At 39.6% G+C, this 22,122-nt stretch overlaps 1 protein-coding gene across 1 annotated transcript in view; it reads left to right on the top strand.

The window, feature by feature from the left end:
• Ap1g1 (adaptor related protein complex 1 subunit gamma 1) overlaps positions 1-22,122 on the top strand; it is a 79,539-nt gene that overhangs the window by 19,366 nt on the left and 38,051 nt on the right. The window contains exon 3 of the mRNA XM_028768761.1: positions 16,258-16,382. Coding sequence (XP_028624594.1) covers positions 16,258-16,382 — 125 coding nt within the window. The remainder of the gene's footprint in view (positions 1-16,257; positions 16,383-22,122) is intronic.

The following is a 22,122-nucleotide window of genomic DNA, read 5'->3' as shown; positions in this document are numbered from 1 at the left end:
TTACAATTTCTAATTAGTATTTTTAGTTTTAAATTCTATTTTACTTAAGAGTCAGTACTAAGTAGTCTTTTTAAGGAATGAACTACAAAATTGAAAGAAAGTCAATACAGGAAAGAAAAAGACTACTCACCTAGGGTTTCCAAAGGTAAATTGATACATCTGTCAAGGACAACAGTCAGCTTATGTTTAGCTCAGAAATTTCAGTGGAAGGAAATCTGCTGCCAACATAAAACAAGGAGTACAGAGGTTGAATTTTATCAGACTGGTTTCAGTCAGTGTTATGCTCATGTTGCGAGTTGTAGCCTCTTTAGAAATACGCATGGGAGAGCATTAGTTCCCCTGAGGAAAATTGAGGTATTACTGTAAGAAGAAAGGAGCCTGAGGTAGAAGAAAGGGAGCAGCTCCTGTGGATGGAGTCCTTCCTTACCTGATTTCAGTGGGAGTGGTTGTAAATAGCATCGCTTTCATGGCTGTTAACAGTTTTCTTAAAAAAGTATAATGAGTGCCTCCTTTGATACAGATTTTATACTTTATTCTTACAGAATTAATGGAGTCAGAACCTAAAGATGTTAGTATTTGAAGGTATAGGCTACATTAAATTTGATCCAGGTAATTATTGTATATGCATAGCATATTAGAAAACATGGGTGTCTATATAGTCTTGGTTGATTATCAGTTGAGACATTAGGTCTGATTTATAGAAATCTGATTAGAAATTTAGCTTTAAAAAGAAAAGGTAACCTGGTTGGGGAAAGACTCAGAGTCCAGTCAGGTGTAGTGGTACATGCCTTTCATCCTAGCACATGAGAAGCACAGCAGGCAGATCTCTGAGTTGGAGGTCAGCTTGGTCTACAAAGTGAGTTCCAGAATAGCCAGAGAAACCTTGTCTAAACACACACACACACAAACACACACACACACATGCATGCACACAGATTCAGAACCCTTCCATTTGAAGATGTTCACTGTTATTATTCCTAAGGGAATTTTAAGGAGACAGCTCTTGAATTTAAAATCAGAGTAGATTTAAGGTTTCGAGGAGATTTTAATTTGAAAAAGATACATGTGTATGGACATGTGTGTATACACACACGTACATCTAAAGTTAAGATTCACTTCTGGCCGATCGGTGGTGGCTCACGCCTTTAATCCCAGCACTTGGGAGGCAGAGGCAGGTGGATTTCTGAGTTTGAGGCCAGCCTGGTCTACAGAGTGAGTTCCAGGACAGCCAGGGCTACACAGAGAAACCCTGTCTCGAAAAACCAAAAAAAAAAAAAAAAGATTCATTTCTGAAACATGATTGAATAAAATTACATGGGCTGAGGTATATTATAGTGGTGGAATTCTTGCCTGATATATGTAAGGCCTATAGTTGATCCATAGCACCACATTAAAAGAGATCACTTCCAAGGTGTAGGTGACATTTTAGGGATGTTTTGAAATAAAACACTGAATTTTTAGTTGAAAAGTGTGAATACTCGAAAAAGCTGTGGTAAAATTTTGGTAAAAAGTTAAAGGTCTTTTTGTTTGGGACTAAGAATTATAAGTCCACAACTCTCGTTTCCTTTACTTAAAAGTCCCTACCTTATTCATGTCAGTAATTTTCTCTATACTATGTCTATAAAAAGGTTCCTATCTTGATTCTCTCACTTCTATGTATGAGTAGCAGCTATTCTTGTTTAATTGTGTATAACAGCTGCCCTATGATTCCATTTTATTGTCAGATGGGCTGTTTGTTATGGGAGTCAGGAGCTGTATGTCCCTGAGCTCCTGAAACATGGCTAGTTTAACTGAGGGGACTATTAAAAGGAAAATAAAATATTCTTGAATATTGATACAGTTATTGGAAAAATTTTAAATGTGGTTTAAGCAATTGGAATACGTGAGTCAATTGTTTATTTTATGAAATGGAAATACAGTTGAAGTATTTCTACTGAAAATGTATACAAATTGAAATGTGCTGTAAGTGTAAAGTACATTCTGTATTTAGAAGCCTCATACACAAAAGTGTAAAATATTTAATACTATCTATGATTATATGTTTAAATATGATACTTTAGATAAGTTGGTTAAATAAAATATGTTATGAAAACTAATTTTACCTGTTTCTTTTTAATTTTTATTGCAGTGTCTAGCATGATGCTGTCAATAGAAACAAAATATGAAAAGCCAGGCATGGTGGTGCATGCCTATAATCCCAGCACTTGGGAGGCTGAGGCAGGAGGATTGCTGCACTTCCGAAGCTAGCTTGGGCTACATGGCAAATTTGAGCCACGCCTGGGCTACGTAGTAAAACTGTCTCAAAAGTGCTAAGAAATTGTTTTTTAGATGAGACACATGAATAATGTAAACGTTTTAGAAGCCGCTTAAGTAAAATCTCAGTCAGGTTTAGAGTAAAACCTTGAAGTAGGTAAGTCTCTCAAAGTTGAATTCTTGCCCCATGGAGAGAGGGTCAGAAAAAAATCAGAGTTTTAAATTTTTGTTTAAATTCATTCAGCTAGTAAATATTAGAGTAGACGTCAGCCTTCTGTAACACAAAAGCCTATTCAGCCTTTGGGCTTAGTTTTAAATTCTATAAATAGCTACTTCCATTAAGTTTATGTATTTTAGCCCTGCCAAACTCACAGAGTGGCTGAGATAGCAACAACCTCGAGCATCAGTTCAAAAGAAGAAAACAATAGTTGAAAGTCAGAATTGGGAGAAGGAGCTCAAAGCATCAGGCCAGGGTAGCTGTTGTTGAGTCAGCCAGAGTAAGAAAAGAAACACTTAGCTCCCTGGTTGCCAGTGTCAGAATCCAAGAGCAAACCAGCAAGGGCCAGACTGCCTGCCTGCTTGCATGCCTGCCCAGTGGGGACAGGCTACTGCTACTTACTGTCTGAGTGATTTGGAACAAGACCTTTGACTTTTCTCCCTTCCTCTTACTCTTCCTCTCTTCCTTGTTTCTTTTCATGTCTCCCTCTTCCTTTTTCTTTTCTTTCCTATCTTTTACCTTTGTATGGCGGTGTCCTCATCTGTAAAATGGAGACAATCTGAATCTCTTCTTTATTGGGCTGTTACAAACACTAAGTCAATAATTGTTAGATTTTTATGTTTTATGCATAAAGCATTACCTATTTTATCATTTCCTTGAGGAGTACAAATGCAGCTTTTGGAAGTCCTGAATTCTAAGAGACTGTCTTTTGTGTAGGTCTTTTATCATCAGAGTCTGTCAGAGACAGTAGTACCCTTAACATTTTATACCAGCAACATTTTCCAAAAGATGTATAACTTTTCACTTGTTTGGTTTAGATACAGTTTAAAAGTAGTTTCCTAGTACATGTTTTTTTATTTCTCTCTGTGTACGTATCCCACTGCACACATGTGGAGGAGGTAAGATGACAGCTTGCAGGGATTGCCTCTCCCTCCTCCTCATAGATCTCAGGGATGGAACTTAGGTTTGCAGGTTGGTGACAAGTGCCTCTACCCATGGAGCCATCTTGTAGACCACAAGTTGAGTACCTAAAGAATATTTATGTCTCAGAGGTTAAGAGCATTGGCTGCTTTTCCAAAGGTCCTGAGTTCAATTCCCAGCAACCACATGGTGGCTCACAACCATCTATAATGAGGTCTGGTGCCCCCTTCTGCTGTGCAGGTATATGTGCAGGCAGAACATTGTATACATAATAAATAAATCTTTAAAAAAAATTAGAAAAATAATATTATAGGAGTAGAATACTGGGAACCAGGACCAAATTTTTATGTAGTTGTGTTGTGGAAATTGTTTTGAAATTGCTGCCAGTGTATAAAAATGAAGGAACTTTACATAGAAAAACACTGGCTGCTGGGCAGTGGTGGCGCACGCCTTTAATCCCAGCACTTGGGAGGCAGAGACAGGCGGATTTCTGAGTTTGAGGCCAGCCTGGTCTACAGAGTGAGTTCCAGGACAGCCGGGGCTATACAGAGAAACCCTGTCTCGAAAAAACAAAAAAAAAAAAAAAAAAAGAAAAAGAAAAAAAAAGAAAAACACTGGCTTCAACTATATCTTAGAAAAATCAGAAGCTTTGGCAACATTGGACACACTTTTCCAGGTGACAGTCAGAGAGCTGGGCAGTGTTCTCTGTTTCTCCTTAAATTCAGCCTGTCTCCTATGTCTTGTTCCTCTGTGTGTGAGCAGTCCTTCTGTCAGTGTGATGTAGCTAGCCACTCCTTCATAATCACAGTACTCGTTTTAGTCTCATGCATTCTAAGAGACATTTATCTGCTGGTTCTTTAGAACATCTATTCCTAATTACAAACAATATTCTTTTTTTTTTTAATATTTATTTTATTTATATGAGTACACTGTAGCTGTCTTCAGGCACACCAGAAGAGGGCATTGGATCTCATTACAGGTGGTTATGAGCTACTATGTGGCTCCTGGGAATTGAACTCAGGACCTCTGAAAGAGCAGTCAGTACACTGAGCCATCTCTCCAGCCCACAAACAGTATTCTTAAAGATCTGTCTGTCTTTCTGTATATGTGTATACAGACATGGTTTGCTCTATTTTTTTTTTTTTTGGTAATTGAGTCATAGATAAAGAAATGCTTTTTTAAACAATTCAGTTTTTATTTGAGATTTATTTATTTTTAATATATGTGTATGGGTGTCTTAGGTGAGGGCATGCCTATGTACCATATGCTTGCAGTGTCTGCAGAAGCCAGAAGAGGGTGTCAGATACTTGGAACTGAAGTCACATATGGTTGTTAGCTGCTGTGTTGGTACCAGGCCCCCTGGAAGAGCATTTAGTGTTCTTAAATGTTTAGCCGTTTCTCCAGCCCCCTAGAAAATCAGTTTTTATAAATTTCTTTGCCTAGGAACATTATTGAACTTGGTTCTCTTGTTCTCTCTATGGTTAGTACAATTGTCTGAGAACAATGGGAATTCTTTTTCTCTTTATCATTCTTAATACATTTTTCATCTGTTTATCACACTGTATAGGTATTGAAGTATTAAAATGAGGCAGTGTTTAATCCTAGCACTTGAGATTAAACAAGCAGAGGCAAGAGGTTCTCTGTGAGTTGGCATACAGTGAACTCCAAGATAGCCAGGACTACATAGAGAGATCCTGCCTCAAAAAAAAAAAAAGCTAATAATAAATAAATAATAGGAAAGAAAACAATGATAGGCATATATATTAAAAATCTTAAATTAGCCGGGTCTGGGAGTGTACTGCCTTCACGGCAGAAGACACTTTCAAGATGGGATAGCGTTAAGGCTCTTAAGATAGGACACGTTATCTTGGATTAATATTAATCATCACCTTCTGGCCGGGCGGTGGTGCCGCATGCCTTTAATCCCAGCACTTGGGAGGCAGAGGCAGGCGGATTTCTGAGTTTGAGAGTTCGAGGCTAGCCTGGTCTACAGAGTGAGTTCCAGGACAGCCAGGGCTACACAGAGAAACCCTGTCTCGAAAAAACCAAAAAAAAAAAAAAAATCTTATAGATTATGACTAAATATGGTGACTGTCATTGTCTTCAGGTTGTTACCCTGTGTTGTACGAAAACCCTTTGATAACCATGGTTTTCTCTTTTAACCACTGTTATTTTTATTAATAGTTACTCTGCTATATTCTTCTTTGTTATTTGATTTTTTTCTTTTATATTGTTAGATTGACCTTATCAATATTTGGACATATATATTATCTTATTTTAGTTTGTTTTGTCCCTTAACATGTTCCCAGAACAGGAGCTAGACATGTCACTCAGGTGAGGGTATTTGCCTAGCTACAAGAAGCCTGGGCAATAATGCATGCCCGAAATCCCAATACTCTGGAGCTGGAGGCAAGAGGATCAGAAGTTCAGAGTCATGCTAGGATATGTAGAGTTTGAGGCCACCCTAGGATATATGGGACTTGTTGCAAAAAAGAAAGAAAAGTCCTAAAAACAATAATTGGACCATTAACAGACCTAGATTGTGATTTCAAAATGTCTTTTCACTTTAAAAGACGAGGGGCCATCAGAATGATGACAGATCCTAAATGCAGGCTAAGAAATATAGAAAACAAGTTAGAACAGTCAGTCTGTGTCAGGAGCCAGAAAGACACTACAGAGGTTGTTTGCAGAAGGTTTCAGTAGTCATTGAAAGAGGTTGTCAACTCTGTTCCCAACTCTGATGAATGGGTATTGAGGCTATAAAGTAATTAAAACGTACAAACCCTCTCCCAATCTAGCATGTAGGTGTTAGAGCATGCTAAGTGTGGGCTGTACCATGGCAGTCTATCTTCAGCACCAAGCAAGTTAGTATCCATGAAAACCAATTAATATTTAAACAAAATTTTATGAATTTCATTGGTCATCTTTAAGAGATTCTACAAAATTAACTCATTTTGAAACTGATCAGTAGAAGGATAGAAATATCTTTACAATGTTTTTTCTGAAAGAATTGTCAGTAACTTGATGCTATAGAGAAGTTGGTTTTTAGAACTTTTGTTTAGCTGATAAGGAGGTAGAGAGATGTAAAAGAATTAGACTATTACCATCTTGCAAGACAACACCTGGTGATCAGGTAGTGTGCACCCTGATGAACGTGGGTATTGCTGCCATAGGTGGTACATACTTGAAAGATCAAATCAAAATAAACTTCAGGCTGAAAAACCTGCATCTGATCAAGCCACTTAACTTATAGTGTGGAAAGCAGTTCTTGTCCATTATGTGAAAAGCATGTAGCCCTGTTCCTGGCAGCTTAGCTTTCCTAGTGAAACAGTGGAAGGAACCCATTGTCCTCACAAACAGTAGGTAAGTTTATACTCACGAGTAGGGGGCACATGTGCGGGGTGGGGATTGGAACGATACAGTAAATGTGACTTATTAGAGTTTTGTTGATGGGGAGGGAGAAGATCAGTTATAGGGTATGTTTTTATAATGTTTAAGACACCCCCGAACCAGCTTTTCCACATGTCTAGGAGGGACAACAGATTTGTGTGATTGTTTATATCTGAAATGAAGAGGAAGCAAATAGCTCTTGAGGCTCAACATGCAGGGGCTTCAATTGAAATTACGATGTTAAAAAAAGTGTAAGGCAGATCTGCTAGTGTAGACCTGTAGTCTAGCTACTTAAAAAGATTTGAAAGTGCAGAGCCAGCCTAGACAACTTGGTGAGGCGCTGTTTCACAGTAAAAATTAGATAAATGGCGAAGGACATAGCATAGTTGGCAGAGTGCTTGTCTAGCATGCCCCATGCCCTGGGTTCAGTTCAGGTGGCACAAGTCTGTAATTTCAGCACCTGGAGTTGGAAGCAGATCAAGAGTTTAGAGTCATCCCCAGTTACACTGTGAATGTGAGGCCATACTAGGCTACGTGAGATACAGTCCTAAAAACAACGAACATTTTCAAGTATTGCCCAGCCTCCACATTAAGTAAGCAAAATGTTGACTGATGAAAGGTAATTCATTGTTAACTAGTGTTAGAGTTTTTATGAATTTTAAATAAAATATAAAATATTTTACCCTCCCTCCTTCCCTCCCTCCCTCCTTCCTTCTCTCCTTCCCTCTTCTCCTCCCTCCTCCCCTCCCATCCCCTCCCTCTCACTCTCTCTCTCTCTGTTTTTCCAGAGTTTCTTTGTGTAACAACCTTAGCTGTCCTGGAATTTGTAGGCTTTGTAGACTTGGATGGACTCAAACTCTGAGATGAGTGCTGGGATTAAAGGTGTGCACCCCCACAACCAGCTCATAGGGACTTTTGGTAAGAGGAGAAAGTCATTCGATAGGTGTTGTCAGGTTTTAGGAATATTTTTTTTTCTCGGACAGAAAAATGAAAAAGGTTCTGATCTCTTAAGAATTTTATGTTGCTGTTGCTTAGCTACATAGTGGTGGTACTTGTAACAAGCTTGCTTTTCAAAAGTGTATGTTTTATTCTTTTTATTGGTAAAATAAAACACATGAGCATAGTTTTCGGCGAATGCATGTGTGCCCCTGACCTGTAAGAGCCTTTGAAAACCTAACAGAGTGGAACACCTTTTTTAAATCTGGAAAGCCATGTTAAACACTGATAAAGGGGACATTTACATTTTTTTGTATTTGCTTCAGGAAAGTGTAACAAGACCAGAAACCTGTTGAATGCTCTTTTTGGTATTTGTGTGCTCGTGCACTTGGCCATGTTGGTGCATGTTGAGGCCAGAGGTTGCTGTGGGTCCTCATCCTTAGTTGCTTTTCCAATTCCCTCTTTGAGGAAAGATATCTTTAATAAACCTGGAGCTCACAGCTAGAGTGGCTGAGCAGTGGGAGCTTGGGGTCAGCCTGTTGTGCTCAGTGCTAGTCTCCTGTCCACTCCCATTTCTGGGTCACAGATGCTTGCTGCTAAGCCTGACTTATTAAACATTAAAAGAAAATGTCATGTACTTCATGACTTATGTATGGAGATCACAGTTCATTTTGTGGAAATCTGTTCTTTATTTCCATCATATGGGTCCCAGGGATTGAATTTGGCTTGTCAGTTTTGTCAGTAAGCACTTTTATCTGATAAGTCATCTTGCTGGCCCTCAAGCATAACTTAAATTTTTGAAAAAATATATTTTATGCCGGGCAGTGGTGGTGCATGCCTTTAATCCCAGCACTTGGGAGGCAGAGGCAGGTGGATCTCTGAGTTCGAGACCAGTCTGGTCCTCAGAGTAAGTTTCAGGACAGCCAGGGCTAAACAGAGAAACCCTGTCTCGAAAAACCAAAAAAAAAAAAAGAAAAAAAAAAAAAGAAAATGTATTTTACTTATGAGTGTCAGTGTTTTTTCTCATGTGTGTTTCTGTACTACTATGTACACAACTGTGTTCCAGCCTGGAACTGGAGTCGCTGATATTTGTGAGCCACCATGTGGGTGCCAGCAATTGAACCCAGGTCCTTTGCAAGAGCAACATGTGCTCTTAACTACCAAGCAGTCCCTCCAACTCTCTGAACTAACTTCACATAGAACATCCTGCCGAGGAGGGTTCTCAGGCTGTGTCAAAGATCAGCTACAAAGAATTGATGCTTGCCTGGAAAATTGAATTGAAGTCCTTATGCTTAATATCCATATCGTTTGACTCAAAAGTTGTTGTAAAAATTGGTTTGAAAGTTTCTTTTAAAAAGGAACATTAAGTCATTTAGAATCTAGACAAAATTTGTAAAAATGGATGTGTTAGCCAGGTGCAGTTGTGCATCTTTTAATCTCAGCACTCAAAGCAGGCAGAGCTCTTTGAATTTGAGGTCAACTTGGTCATATAGCAAGTTCTAGACCATCCAGGACTGCCTAGTGAGATTCTTGTCTCAAGCAAGCAAGCAAACAATTAAATAAAATAGTCTCTACTTAAAATCTGCTCAATCACAATTTCTTCAAAGTAGTCAGTGATGCTGCTGTATAACCATAGTTACAGCACTTGGGAGCCGAAGGCAGGAAGATCAAGAGTTTAAGGTCATCCTTGAGGTATACATGGGAGATGTAGTTAAGGGCCAGCCTAAGATACAGGAGAGCCTGTCTCAGAAAGCCTCAATGCTAAAAATAAATAGAATTTCCTAGAAGTGTCCTATACTTTCAGAGCTGCCTGCTGGTTCTCACTAGTCCAGGTTAGGAATCGCTCTAAGACTCTGTGCTTGTTCTAGAGGGGATTGATAGCGTCCAGTCTCTGAGGCTTGCTGCTGATTGGCTGACTGGAACGTGCCTGCTGAGGCCGGTTCTAAGGCTGTGTCAAAGATCACCTACAGAAAATTACTTGACTGCCTGGCAAGCAATGATGGGAAACCCAGGCTCCTAGGTGGAATTAGGGTCAGAAGATCCAGCTCCTAATTCAGACTGATTTTTTTTTTTATAGTCCAGTATGTGTTTCATAAGGAGATAGGCGCCTCTTCTCTGATCATTTCTCCCCCACTAGAATTGGGTACCCTTGTTTTCATAGTAGTTGATACATAATGACTGCCATATTTATATGTAACCGGTAGATACTGATATTGTTATACTGTTCCTTTAAATTGAGTATCATTGAGACTGTCTGGCACATTGGTTACTGCACTGCAGGAATTTACTAAATTAAAGCAGAGTGTCTTTAGAGATGAACCTGGTAGTAACTACCCCATCTCAAAACAATGTCTCACAAATTAGAAGCAAATGTTAAGAGGAAATCAGGGAATAAGAAAGAGATCAGTATCAGACATTGGGATTAGAGGTGGGAGAGTCAGAGGTTCCTGTGGAAAACCAAATATATTACAGTGCAAGTTAAATAGTGATGTTGGCAAAGGGGGTTTTGGCAGGAGATAAGTAATTGGTAGCAGAAAGAAGCATAGCTTCTGCTAGGCTTAGGGACTAGGGACGAACATATAGAAGCTCTTACAAGCACCTGCAGCAGTTACACAGTCTCATAATACTTTATGAATTTCTTCTTAAAAGACTGATTCACTTCCCATTTTACTAAGTATTGCATCTTCCTAAGATTCTAATGTTAAACTCTTAAGCCTTATTTTGTAAACTGTTCTAATGCTCAAGTGTGCTTTCGTTATGCTTTGAAATATATACTCTCCAGCTATATAGAAAGAAATCATTCTCCTCTCAGTTATATTAGCTCTTCTGACCACTTGCAACTTTTGTTTTAATTAATGAATTTAATTATTCCCTTCTAGAAGGGAATATTTGTCTTTGAAATAGGTAATTATAGTGTAATTGATTATAAATTTGAAAGCTACAAAGTGATTAGGATTAAAAGCTCTCCTCTCTATCCTTATCTTTCTATCACTTTTTCCATAGGCCACCAGTGACTCAACTGCTTAATAAACATTCTTCCAGATACAAAATTTACATTGTGTAGCTGCAGGTGATTGTGACATATTGTTTCTGTTGGACACTCATTAATCTGTCTTGAAGAGTAGTCCGTACCAGTATTTCATATCACTATTTCATGTCGGTAGACCATAACAATATATCATATCAGGATATACAAATCCTTACTCAGGGACTGAAGAGATGGATTAGTGGTTAAAAACACTTGTTGTTCTTGCAGAAGACCAAGGTCCAATTCCCAGTACCCACGTGGTGGTTCACAACTGCATATAACCTCAGTTATATCCTGAGGATCTGGTGCCTTTTTTGATCTCTACAGATTCTAGGCTCGCACATGGTGCACATTCATAACCTTCAGGCAGAACATTCAAACACATTTAAAAAGTTCTCTGGGCCATGGCATGTAGCTCCATGCAGGGTCTCAGAAGGCCCTGGGATCCATTCCCAAAAACACAAAAGATGTGTCCGTGTTTCCCCAGCTTCTTTGATGTGCTTATAGTAGGATATTTTGCACAGTATCTTGCTTCATGTATGAGTCATTATACTGATGTCTTGGTAATAACACCCATTTTCCTATTTGAAATATTTGAATAACATCCATTTTTCCTATTTAATTATAAGTGCAGGTTTTATGAAAATTGCTGAGTCAAAGGTTGTATATATATTTATAATTTAAATAGATCAGAACTTTCTACATCTCATGCCAGTTTATACTCCCATGCCATCAAATGATTGTTGGTCTTTGCAAATGTAGATTTAAAAGTCATTTCTGGGCCGAGCAGTGGTGGCGCACGCCTTTAATCCCAGCACTTGGGAGGCAGAGGCAGGCGGATTTCTGAGTTCGAGGCCAGCCTGGTCTACAGAGTGAGTTCCAGGACAGCCAGGGCTATACAGAGAAACCCTGTCTCGAAAAACCAAACCAAACCAAACCAAACCAAACCAAACCAAACCACACCACACCACAAACAAACACAAACACAAACACAAACACAAACACAACAAAAAAACAAAAACAAAAAAGTCGTTGCTGGAGAGATGTTTCAGTGTTTGCTGCTCTTGCAGAGGACTGGCCTTTAGTACCAACATCTGTGTCAGGTGGCTGGAGTAACTCCAACTCCAGGGATCTGATGCCCCCATGGTAATGGCATCCCCAAAATTGCTGGGGTCCCTTGCTGCAGCTGACTGTACTTTGACCAATATCCTCTCCTGGGCTCTCTTCAGGGACTCTAGCCCTGCCACATAGTTCAAGCGTCAGCTGCTCTTCATGTCTCTGTCATGCCTCCAAACCCACCAGAGTGACTCATACACTACCAGGTTCAGACATCAGCACAAGGTACAGCCTTGGCCATGTCTAGAACAGCTTCTCTGTGATGACTCTCAGGGAACACTTTCCAGAAGATTTTACCTCATTATTGCTGGTCTCTTCTTAATCTCTGCTAATTTCTTAGCTCTAGCTGACCAGCATTGAGCATCCCAATAAAGCAAAGGCTTCGTTTTAGTAGTTCTGTATCTTGGTAATCATAGCTGAATCTTCAGCCCCCGCTGACCAGAAACACAGATTCTTCACACAAAAAGCCCCATAGAGTCTTAGCTTTCCTCTGAAAGTTCACAAGCCAGGCCTCCATCTGCTTCTGCACTGCTCTCAACATTTTTATCCTCCAAGCTTCCACAGAACAGCTCACTGAGCTCTCCACACTCAATGACTTCTCTAGCCCAGAGGTCCAAAGTCCTTTCGCAGTCCTTCCCAAAACAAGATGGTTAGGTCAGGTCTGTCACAGCAATGCCCCCCTTAAGTAGGGTCAATATTGATGTGATAAAACACTACAACTAAAGTGCATTGGTGTGGAACGGGTTTATTTGGCTTATGCTTCCATATCATAGTCCATCATCAAAGGAAATCAAGACAGAACTCAAGCAGGGCAGGGAGTTAGAGGCAGAAGCTATTACAAAGGCCAAAGGCCATGGAGAGGTGCTGCTTACCGGCTTGCTTCACATGGCTCGCTCAGCCTGCTTTCTTACAGAACCCAGGACCACCAGCCCAGGGATGGCACCACCCACAGTGGACTCCCCCAACCCCCATCAGTCACTAATTAAGAAAATGTCCTACATGTTTGCCTACAGTCCAATCTTATGGGAACATTTTTCTCAATTGAGGCTCCTTCCTTTTTGATGACTATTTTGTGTCAAGTTGACATAAAATTAGCCACAACACCCTTTTCAAGCCTCCAAGGGAACCCCATATGCATGTGGACATACATACATGTGCATTCAGACATGCATACACATACGCAAAAGTCCTTCCTTCCTTCCTTCCTTCCTTCCTTCCTTCCTTCCTTCCTTCCTTCCTTCCTTCCTTCCTTCCTTCCTTCCTTCCTCTCTGTCTCTTTTGTCATTTTCTGAGACAGGGTCTCACTGTGGAGCTCTGGCTATCTTGGAACTCAATCTGTAAACCAGGCTGTCCTGGAACTAAGAGATCTGTCCACTTCTGTTTCAAATGCTAGGATTAAAGGACCACCATGCTTGGCATAAAAATAAATCTTAAGGGCTGGAGAGATGGCACAGTGGTTAAGAGCACTGACTGCTTTTCCAGAGGTCCTGAGTTCAATTCTCAGCAACCACATGGTGGCTTACAACCATCTGCAGTGGGGTCTGATGCCCTCTTCTGGTGTGTCTGAAGACAGCAATGGTGAATACATAAATAAATCTTGGGAAAAAATAATTAAAATATATTAAAAATAGCATCTCTGTATGATTGGGATTTATTACTCTCCCTTTAAACACCTTCATTGAGGCTTATTTTTTTTATAAATCATACAGCTCACACTTTTCAAGTGCACAATTGAATATCATATGAATTTATTGAATTTAATTTGCATTTGTTTTATGAGGTTAAATTAATTTGTTTGAGCTGTTTTTTTGTTTTCTGTAAGTTGTCGTGACTAATCCCTTTTATTTTAATATTATATTTTTTGTCTTTTTTCACAATTAGTTGGTAGAATGCCATTACGTAGGACCTTATGAGTGTGAAATGAGTTACAAATATTCTCCAAGGTGCATTTATCTTTTGACTTTGGCTATTTTTTTTGTTTGTTTTTTGTTTTTGCTTTGTTTTTCGAGACAGGGTTTCTCTGTGTATCTCTGGCTGTCCTGGAACTCACTGCTGGCCACGAACTCAGAAATCCGCCTTCCTCTGCCTCCCAAGTGCTGGGATTGAAGGTGTGCACCACCACCGCCTGGTGACTTTGGCTATTGAATTTGGTATAGAAGTCAGTTTCCTTTTTTTGTTTTTTGTTTTTTTGTTTTTTTTGTTTTTGTTTGTTTGTTTTGAGACAGGGTTTCTCTGGGTAGTCCTGGCTGTCCTGCAACTCACTGTAGACCAGGCTGGCCTCGAACTCAGAAATCCGCCTGCCTCTGCCTCCCAAGTCAGTTTCCTTTTAAGATTGTCTAGGATATGAATATATAAGTGGGGCTGGGGTTGGGAAGCTAGTTCAGTCAGTCAAGTGCTTGTGAAACAATCATGAAGACCTGAGCTTGTTCTCTAGAACCAAGTAGGACAGTGGATGTCATGGTATGCTCTCGTAATCTCAGGGCTGGGAAGCAAGTCAGGAGAATCCATGGGGCTCACTGGCCAGCTAGCCTAGCCTAAAACCTGTCTCAAAAAAAAAAATGTAGGTGCTAGAGAGATGGCTCAGTGGCTAAGCTTGCATATTGTGCAATTGTGAGGACCTGAGTTCAAATACCAGGATCCACTGAACAAGATGGATATGGTCTCATGAATACCAGTAACTTCAGCCCTAGGGTGGGTGGTGACAAGGCAGCTCACAGAAAACCAAATAACACTAACCTGTATGATTTACAATTTTATCTCAATAAATAGAGAAATAAGTTTTATGACTATACAAACAAAACTCTAACAAGACAAGTGATACCTTAAAGAGTATGGCCCATTAACTAAGTAATCTAAATAGAATAGTTTTAGAGCATTAACTTGCATAGCACTTGGAGTTGACCAGGAGCAAGATTGAGAAATGATGATGAAAATTTTTGTGGTATCAGGATCTGGGAGTATTTTTTTTTCATGACAACATTTTTACAAAATTATTCAATGGAATGTTTGAAAAAACAAGCTTAAATTATTTTGTTACAGGGTTTGAGGTAGTGTGACAAGTTTGCCCAGGATAGCCTCAAACTTGCTGTGTAGTTGAAGTTGACCTTGAATTGACCCTACTGCCCCCATCTCTGGAGTGCTAGGATTATAGCCCTGCCCTGCCCTAGCAGGCCTGCTTGAATGGGGAAGCTTTGGGAACATTGTCAATTCTGCGTGTGTCTTGGACCAGTAGGCCTTTTCTGCACACATTCTAAAAACAACATCAACTTCTATTCAGAAATCGTTTTAAAAACTGCCATAGAACATGCAGCAGGAAGGGTAGGGCTGTTGCTTACCTCTTCCCTCTTCTGCCCACCTCCCCTTATAGAGAATTGGTTCCCTTAACCCTGGTCTTGGGATTTAGTGTTGTGATAGTGTAGCCAGCCACCTAACTTGAGGTTCTTTTTGTAAATCCAGATACTTAAAAAAAAACAATTAAAAATAGCCTCAAACAGTTCTGTTTGTGTAACTGCTTTATACTTCCTTCCATTGGACTTGAGCCCATTAGATGAATTCATATTGGACAGCCGTCTCACGTGACTGACCAGTGCTTTCTATGCACACAAGTCTCTGTTGGAGGCTCTTACGCCAATGTACAATTCAAAAGGAGAGTATAATTTAAACATTCTTGTTGGAGACTGTATGTCATTCTTCAAGGATTTGTGTATGTCATTAAAAAAAAACCCACTAGCTCTGAGGGGAGGGCATGTCTGGCCTTTTCTTTGTCGAGTTGGAACCTTAAAGTGTATCAGAGTGGTTGTGACTTTCAGGAAAGGCAGAGTTTCATTTATCACGGCTCTGAAGCCTGGAGGAGTTATTTAATAATAGTTGTTGTTATCATTATTTGTGAACCTACGACACAGGCTAGACAAGTGTTCTACTAATAATTATGTGAAGAAAAAATATAGAAAACAGTTTTGATTAATACTGCTATTGTGTTTCACTCTGGAGATTTTATTTTATTTTTTTCTGCATTTGATTTCTTCATTTAAACCTCAAATGTGGTTCATTTACATTTGAGTTCATTGTACATTTTGATGTCTAAGATACTCTTCAGTACTTTGTTTCCAACTGCTGAATGATTTATTGTTTTATATATACATATATGTATGTATGTATGACTGTTCGTATGTGCACCCACATGTATGTAAGTGCAGTGAGCACACCCTAGAGCTGGAGTAGTGAGCTACCTGATGTAGGTGCTGGGAACCAAACTGAGGTCCTCGGCAGGCAGAACGGCAAGGGCTAGCTTGTGACCCCTGAGCCATAGGAATGTAAACAAATGTACAAATGTCCAATGCTTTTCCCTCTCTGTTCACCCCTTCTCTTTTTTCTTTGTTGTTGTTGTTTTTTGTAGTTGGAGTGCCTCAAGCTAATCGCCTCACAAAAATTCACAGACAAACGCATTGGCTATTTAGGAGCAATGCTGTTATTAGATGAAAGACAAGATGTGCATCTTCTCATGACCAATTGTATCAAGAAGTAAGTCTGCCCTTCTCCTTCCCCCATAACAACTGTTTTAGTCTTTTCAGGATATCTTACGGGAGTAAGAGTGGCTACTTAGTGATTTTATACTTACTGTCCAGAATATATTTTGAGTGACTCTTGATTGTAGTTAATATTGTAAAGATACTAAGCAAAAGAAAATCAAAGCATTGCCGCGCATCTTTGGGGACAATACATAATTAACAATTAGATAAGTATTTGCTGGGGGCTGGAGAGATGGCTCAGCGGTTAAGAGCACTGACTATTCTTCTAGAGGTCCTGAGTTCAAATCTCAGCAACCACATGGTGGCTCACAGCCATCCGTAATGAGATTGAATGCCCTCTTCTGGTGTGTCTGAAGACAGCTACAGTATACTCATAAATAAAATAAATAAATTAAAAAAAAAAGAAACTATAAAAAAAAGATAAGTATTTGCTATTCTTGGAAAAGAGAAGAAAGCTTTGAAGTCTGGATTTTCACATTTTGTCTTTCTAGGTTGTTGGATACCATGAATAATGAAATATTACCTTTATTAATACTAATCTATATTCTGTGTAAGGGACTCAGATGTTAGTAGTGTGGAATTGTACTCAATCCCTGTGGGGGGAAAATATTAGACTTGTTATTATTGTACATGTGTATATGATCCTGTGTGTGTGAGGGGAGCTGGCCAGTGATGTGTGTGTGTGTGTATGTTTAAGGACAGTCTTGTGGAGTCGGTTCTTGCCTTCTACCGTTACATGATTTTCAAGGATTGAGCTCAGGTCATGAGGCTTGTGTGGTGTGTTCTTTACCTACTAAGTCATCTCACTAGCCCTGCAAATGTTTGAGACAGGGTCTTGCTTTGTGTTCCTCAGGCTAGCCTGGGTCGCTGGGGCATGACTTGGTCCCTTAAAGTCTAAAGTGTCCTCACTGATGCAGTAGTTGTTGTATTTCTTCACTTTGTGAAATAACCAAGGGACACCTGCTGTGTGGAGAAATGAGAGGACTCTGGGGGAAAGGAGCTGTTTTCTCCAGTATCCTCCTGTGACAGTCTGTGAGGTGAGGGCAGTGGCACATACTTTCGATCCCACCACTTACAAACTCAATCAATGTCAAGTTTAAGGCTAATCTGGGCTGTCTGGTGACATGGTGCCAACAAACAAACAAACAAACAAACAAACAAGAATTCTGTTTGAAAATTATAGAAATTCTGCAGGTCTGAAATGGTCAAAGATACCTTTTGGTTTTGGTTTAATCAGTAATTTAATATTTTAAATTTTCTTTTTGTTTATATTCTGTATTTGACAGAAATCAGAAGTGGGGGCTAGGCAAGGTGTTAGGGGTGTAGATGACTGTCTTCGTAGACATTCACACTGTGTACATTTCTTTCTGTTAGGACTGCCCTACTTCAACTTTTACATTGTAATAGAATATTTCAAAGTGAGAGTTAGACTTTGGTTTTAATTGTGAAGTGTAGCATTTAATTGCAGCCTGTAAAGTTGATTTTAGAAAAGGATTGTTTTTCTTCCAGGGGGAGGGTCTGTGGACTATGAGTAGTGACCATCCAGGTTGATTAAGTACCACACACCTGCCTACATGCCAGGGGCTGTTGTCAGCACCAGAGCAGAGACTAAAAAGACACAAGCAGCAGCCCTTGGTGACATGAGAAACCATCCTTAGATGGTCATCATGAGTCTTCCACATTTGCTATGGGCAGGGCTGTGGGGAAGTCTTTCCCTTTGCTTCTGTAATGGTCTGTTGCTCAGTCATGTGTAGATAAGCTAGCAGTTCTGCCCCGCAGCAAGGCGCTTTAAGTTAGAGTTAATACCAAACCAAAGGGTAGGCTTGGAGCTTGGTAAAAGTTGAAAATGAAACACATAAGCAAAACAAAACAAAACAAAACAATCCCCCCCAAAGAAAACAAAACCAAAAAGACAAAACGAATTTTGTGTTTAGTTGTTGTTGCTTTTTTTTTTTAAAAAAAAAATAAAATCTTACCTGGGTGTGTTATCATGCTTCCAGAGTCATGTGGATCATGTGACTCTGAGGCCAGCCTAATTTATACAGTGAAACCCTGTTTATAAAGCAAACAACCAAACAAACCAAAACCAAAACAAACCCTTTCATTATGAATGCCAGGCTGTTTCAAATTCACTGTGTAGTCCAGGCTAGACTTGAACTCAAGATTCTCCCATCTCAGACTCTGGATGCTGGCTGGCATCATAGGTGTGCAACACCATTCCCAGCTTGCTTTCAGTTGTTAGGTGGATTTAGGAGAGGGTGTTTTCAGAGAATTCAGAGTTGATCAAGCATTTCATTTTAGGCAGCGTATTATCCCATGTCTCCCTTGTTTGTTCTCCCTAATGAAAGTCTGTTAACAAATGTGTGTGTGTGTGTGTGTGTGTGTGTGTGTGTGTGTGTGTGTGTGTGTGTGTTTTAAATGTTTGGACTTATTTATGTATTATATTTTATATATCTATATTTATAAGGTTCATGGTATGGCACCAGTTTTAATGCTTAATACTGAATATCTGCCTTATTCATTGGCAGAGGAAAAACAAGATACTTAAAGATCTTGGAATTGAGTATTTTAAGAAACTGAATCTAATATTTAAGAACTTGCTTTTTTGAAGATATGCTTAAATATTGAAAAAATGAATATAAAACCAACTAAATATTTGTAGGAGCTGGATCTCTAAATGTTAAAAACCATATTCAAATTTATTTTAATAATTTTATCTTCAACTGTTAAATTTGGTATAAAGGAGTAAACTTAACTTTTAAGCTTTATTTTCTTTTTTAATTAAAAATACTAATAATGGGGCCAGGTATGGTCTGGTCATTCACTCCTTTAAACCAGCACTCATGAGGCAGTCTCAAGTGGACCCTATGATTTCAGATCAGCCTGACCTTTGTAGCAAGTTTCAGGACAGCCAGAGCTACATATTAGAGAGAATGTGTCTTTAAAAACAAAACAAAACAAAACAAAACAAAAAAACCCCCTAATAATGGCCTAGGGGGTTAGCTTAGTGGTAAAGGGTTTGCCCAGTGTGTGTGTATGGATGCCCCAATAGCCCCACTCCCCTAGAGAGTAATAACAAACTATTGTATTAATTGTATAACTTTTCTTTTTTTGTGGGGGCAGATGGTATCTGTGCAACTCAAGCTAGCTTGATATATGCTGGAATTATAGGCATGTGCCTAGCTGTATGTACAAATTTCTATGAAAATATTTTCTAAATTACAAAATAATTCCTGTGTAAAGAGTGGGATTATTTTGTTTGGTTTTTTTTTTTTTCACTCTGTCCAGAGGAGGATAGTTGCATGTTCATGTAGAATATTGACTGATGGAGATAGAGGGCATCTAGCAGGCGTAATGTGGAGAAGGGAAGAGCAGGCAGGGCATGGTGTGTCATCCCATGTGCTCCCGAGCTGTGGCCACAGGACTATAAATGTGAGGCCTGCCTGGGCTACTAAGCCCAAGTTCAAGGTGGATCTGGGCTGTAGTAGTAGTATTTTTAATAAATCCCAGTGTGAGATTGTTACCTGCCTCAGTGGCTTATGTTCCCAAATGAAAGGCACACACACAGCCTCTGTATTTAACATGCCTTAGGCAGTACACTAGCTGGGCACCTGCCTACTCTCCGTGTTGTTAGAATCGACCTCCCACCAGGTTACCTAGTTACTACCAACTGATTTCTGTGTTCTAGAGTCCAGAGTGTTCTCCTTGTTTCTCTACCCCATGGCGGCTCTTGTCTCTGTCCTGCACACTCCCCTCCCCTCTTGCTTCCTCAAGGAAGCCCAGGAACCTTAAATCCAGCCTTTCTTTCTTCTCCCCTTCTATTGGCTGCTGGCATCTTTATTTACCAATCAGAGTTAGGTTCCCAGACCTTCTAGTGCAAACAATTTTGGAGGGCCCAAATAAGCATTAGAATACAAGCAGCTACACTGGGCAATTTAGCCAGACTCTGCTTCAGAATAAAAGTCAACCCAGATCTGGATAATAAAGCCCCATGGTAGATAGACATCTTGTTTAATGTATGCCTGGTTCAGTCTCAGCAGCATGAAAAGATGAAGAATGGCTTTTCAAATAACTCAGAAGTCTTTGCTACTATGCTGAAAATGAACATGTCGTCACTTAACAGTGAAGTACAGTGTGGACTGTGAAACTCTGCCTGACGTGTTAATAGTTTAACAATTCATGGGTCTGTTACACTTTAACATTAAGAACCCTCCCACCCCCAACAGGGTTTCTCTGTGTAGCTCTGGCTGTTCTGGAGCTCACTCTGGGGACCAGGCTGGTCTCCAACTCAGAGATCTACCTGTCTCTGCTTCCCAAGTGCTGGGATTAAAGTTGTGCTCTGTTGCTGACACCACTACCACTAGCCAGCCAAGAAAAGTTTTTATAATCATTTACTTATTTTGTGTGTGTGTTGGGCTGAGTGTGTGTGCATGTATGGGTGTCAGAGAAAAGCTCAGGGGAGTTGGTTTTCTATACCCTGTGGGTTCTGAAGACTTTCCTCAGATCACCAGCTGAGGCGGGCAATAATGTGCCCTATCCCTTGAGCTATCTCATTCTCCCCATAAGTTATAACACCACAGTAGAACCACTTGGGGAAAAATGTTGATGAAGTTATATAGATCTTTTAGATACTAATATGTTTCAGCATAAAATATTAAAAATGTCATAAATTAGTATTGTCATTGATTTTATCACAAGTCATTATTTATAAACTGACAAGTTTGTGGTGATGATAGAAGTTTTTCCAAAACTCCAGTGTTTACTTCAAAGCTTGAATTATTGTCATTGGCAACAAGTGTCAGCCTTTCCTGTGGACATTACAGGCTCACTTGAGTGTTTGTCCAGAAAGTATACTTCAGACTGATCTCAGCATCCTGAGTGATAGGATCACAGACAGTTTCATGCCACTACTGCTGCATGTTAGCATAACTGTGGCTGCCTTCCTTCCCCGTCCTTGCTCTTTACCTCAGCTGTACATGGATGAGCACAGTGGTTGCTATTGTTTAGTGCTGCTGCCTTGTCTGGGGTGTGGTCAGGCAGTTTCCCACCACTGCTTTCACTAAATGCAGAGGTCAGCACAGGTGACCTCTGTGGGTTGTAACCCCTTTTGGAACGTGTATATCAGATATCCCACATATCAGATATCTATATTATAATTCATCACAATAGCAAAATAACAGTTATGAAGTAGCAGTGAAATAATTTTATGGTTGGGGGGTTACCACAGCATGAGGAATTGTATTAAAGGAGTGCAGCATTAGGAAGGTCAAGAATCACTGTTTTGAATCGTATTGTGCTAAATGATATAGAATGCTTAGAACTTAACTGGTGGAAGTATCATATGATGGTTTGGCTTCAGAATAACAAGTTATTTTCAATATGTAAGTATGCTTAACGGTTCATGTTTTAAATACCTTAGCTTTATTTTTTTAAAAAAATAAAAAGCTGTTTTATAAGTCATATATTTATTTTCTGTTATCAGAATTCCTAAGGCTATAGTATAAAGAAAAAATATAGGCTGAAAGTCCATGATGTGGCAGCCTACCAAATTGCTTAGCTTCTGGCGAGGGCCTTGTGATCAGTAGCATCGTATGGCAGGAGCACACACAAAAAGGGGGGAATCACACAAGGAAGCAAAAGGGGGAATCACACAAGGAAGCAGGAATCTCTTGCTTCTTTAAAGCACCTCAGTTTTATGGGAAATGGTTAGTTCTCAACATCAGGACTACTTC

The sequence above is a fragment of the Grammomys surdaster genome, unplaced genomic scaffold (genome assembly GCF_004785775.1).
Source record: "Grammomys surdaster isolate TR1022 unplaced genomic scaffold, NIH_TR_1.0 187, whole genome shotgun sequence".
Taxonomy (NCBI): Eukaryota; Metazoa; Chordata; class Mammalia; order Rodentia; family Muridae; genus Grammomys; species Grammomys surdaster.
The sequence above is the reverse complement of the archived record's forward strand: the minus strand, read 5'-3'. Positions and strand labels throughout refer to the sequence as shown.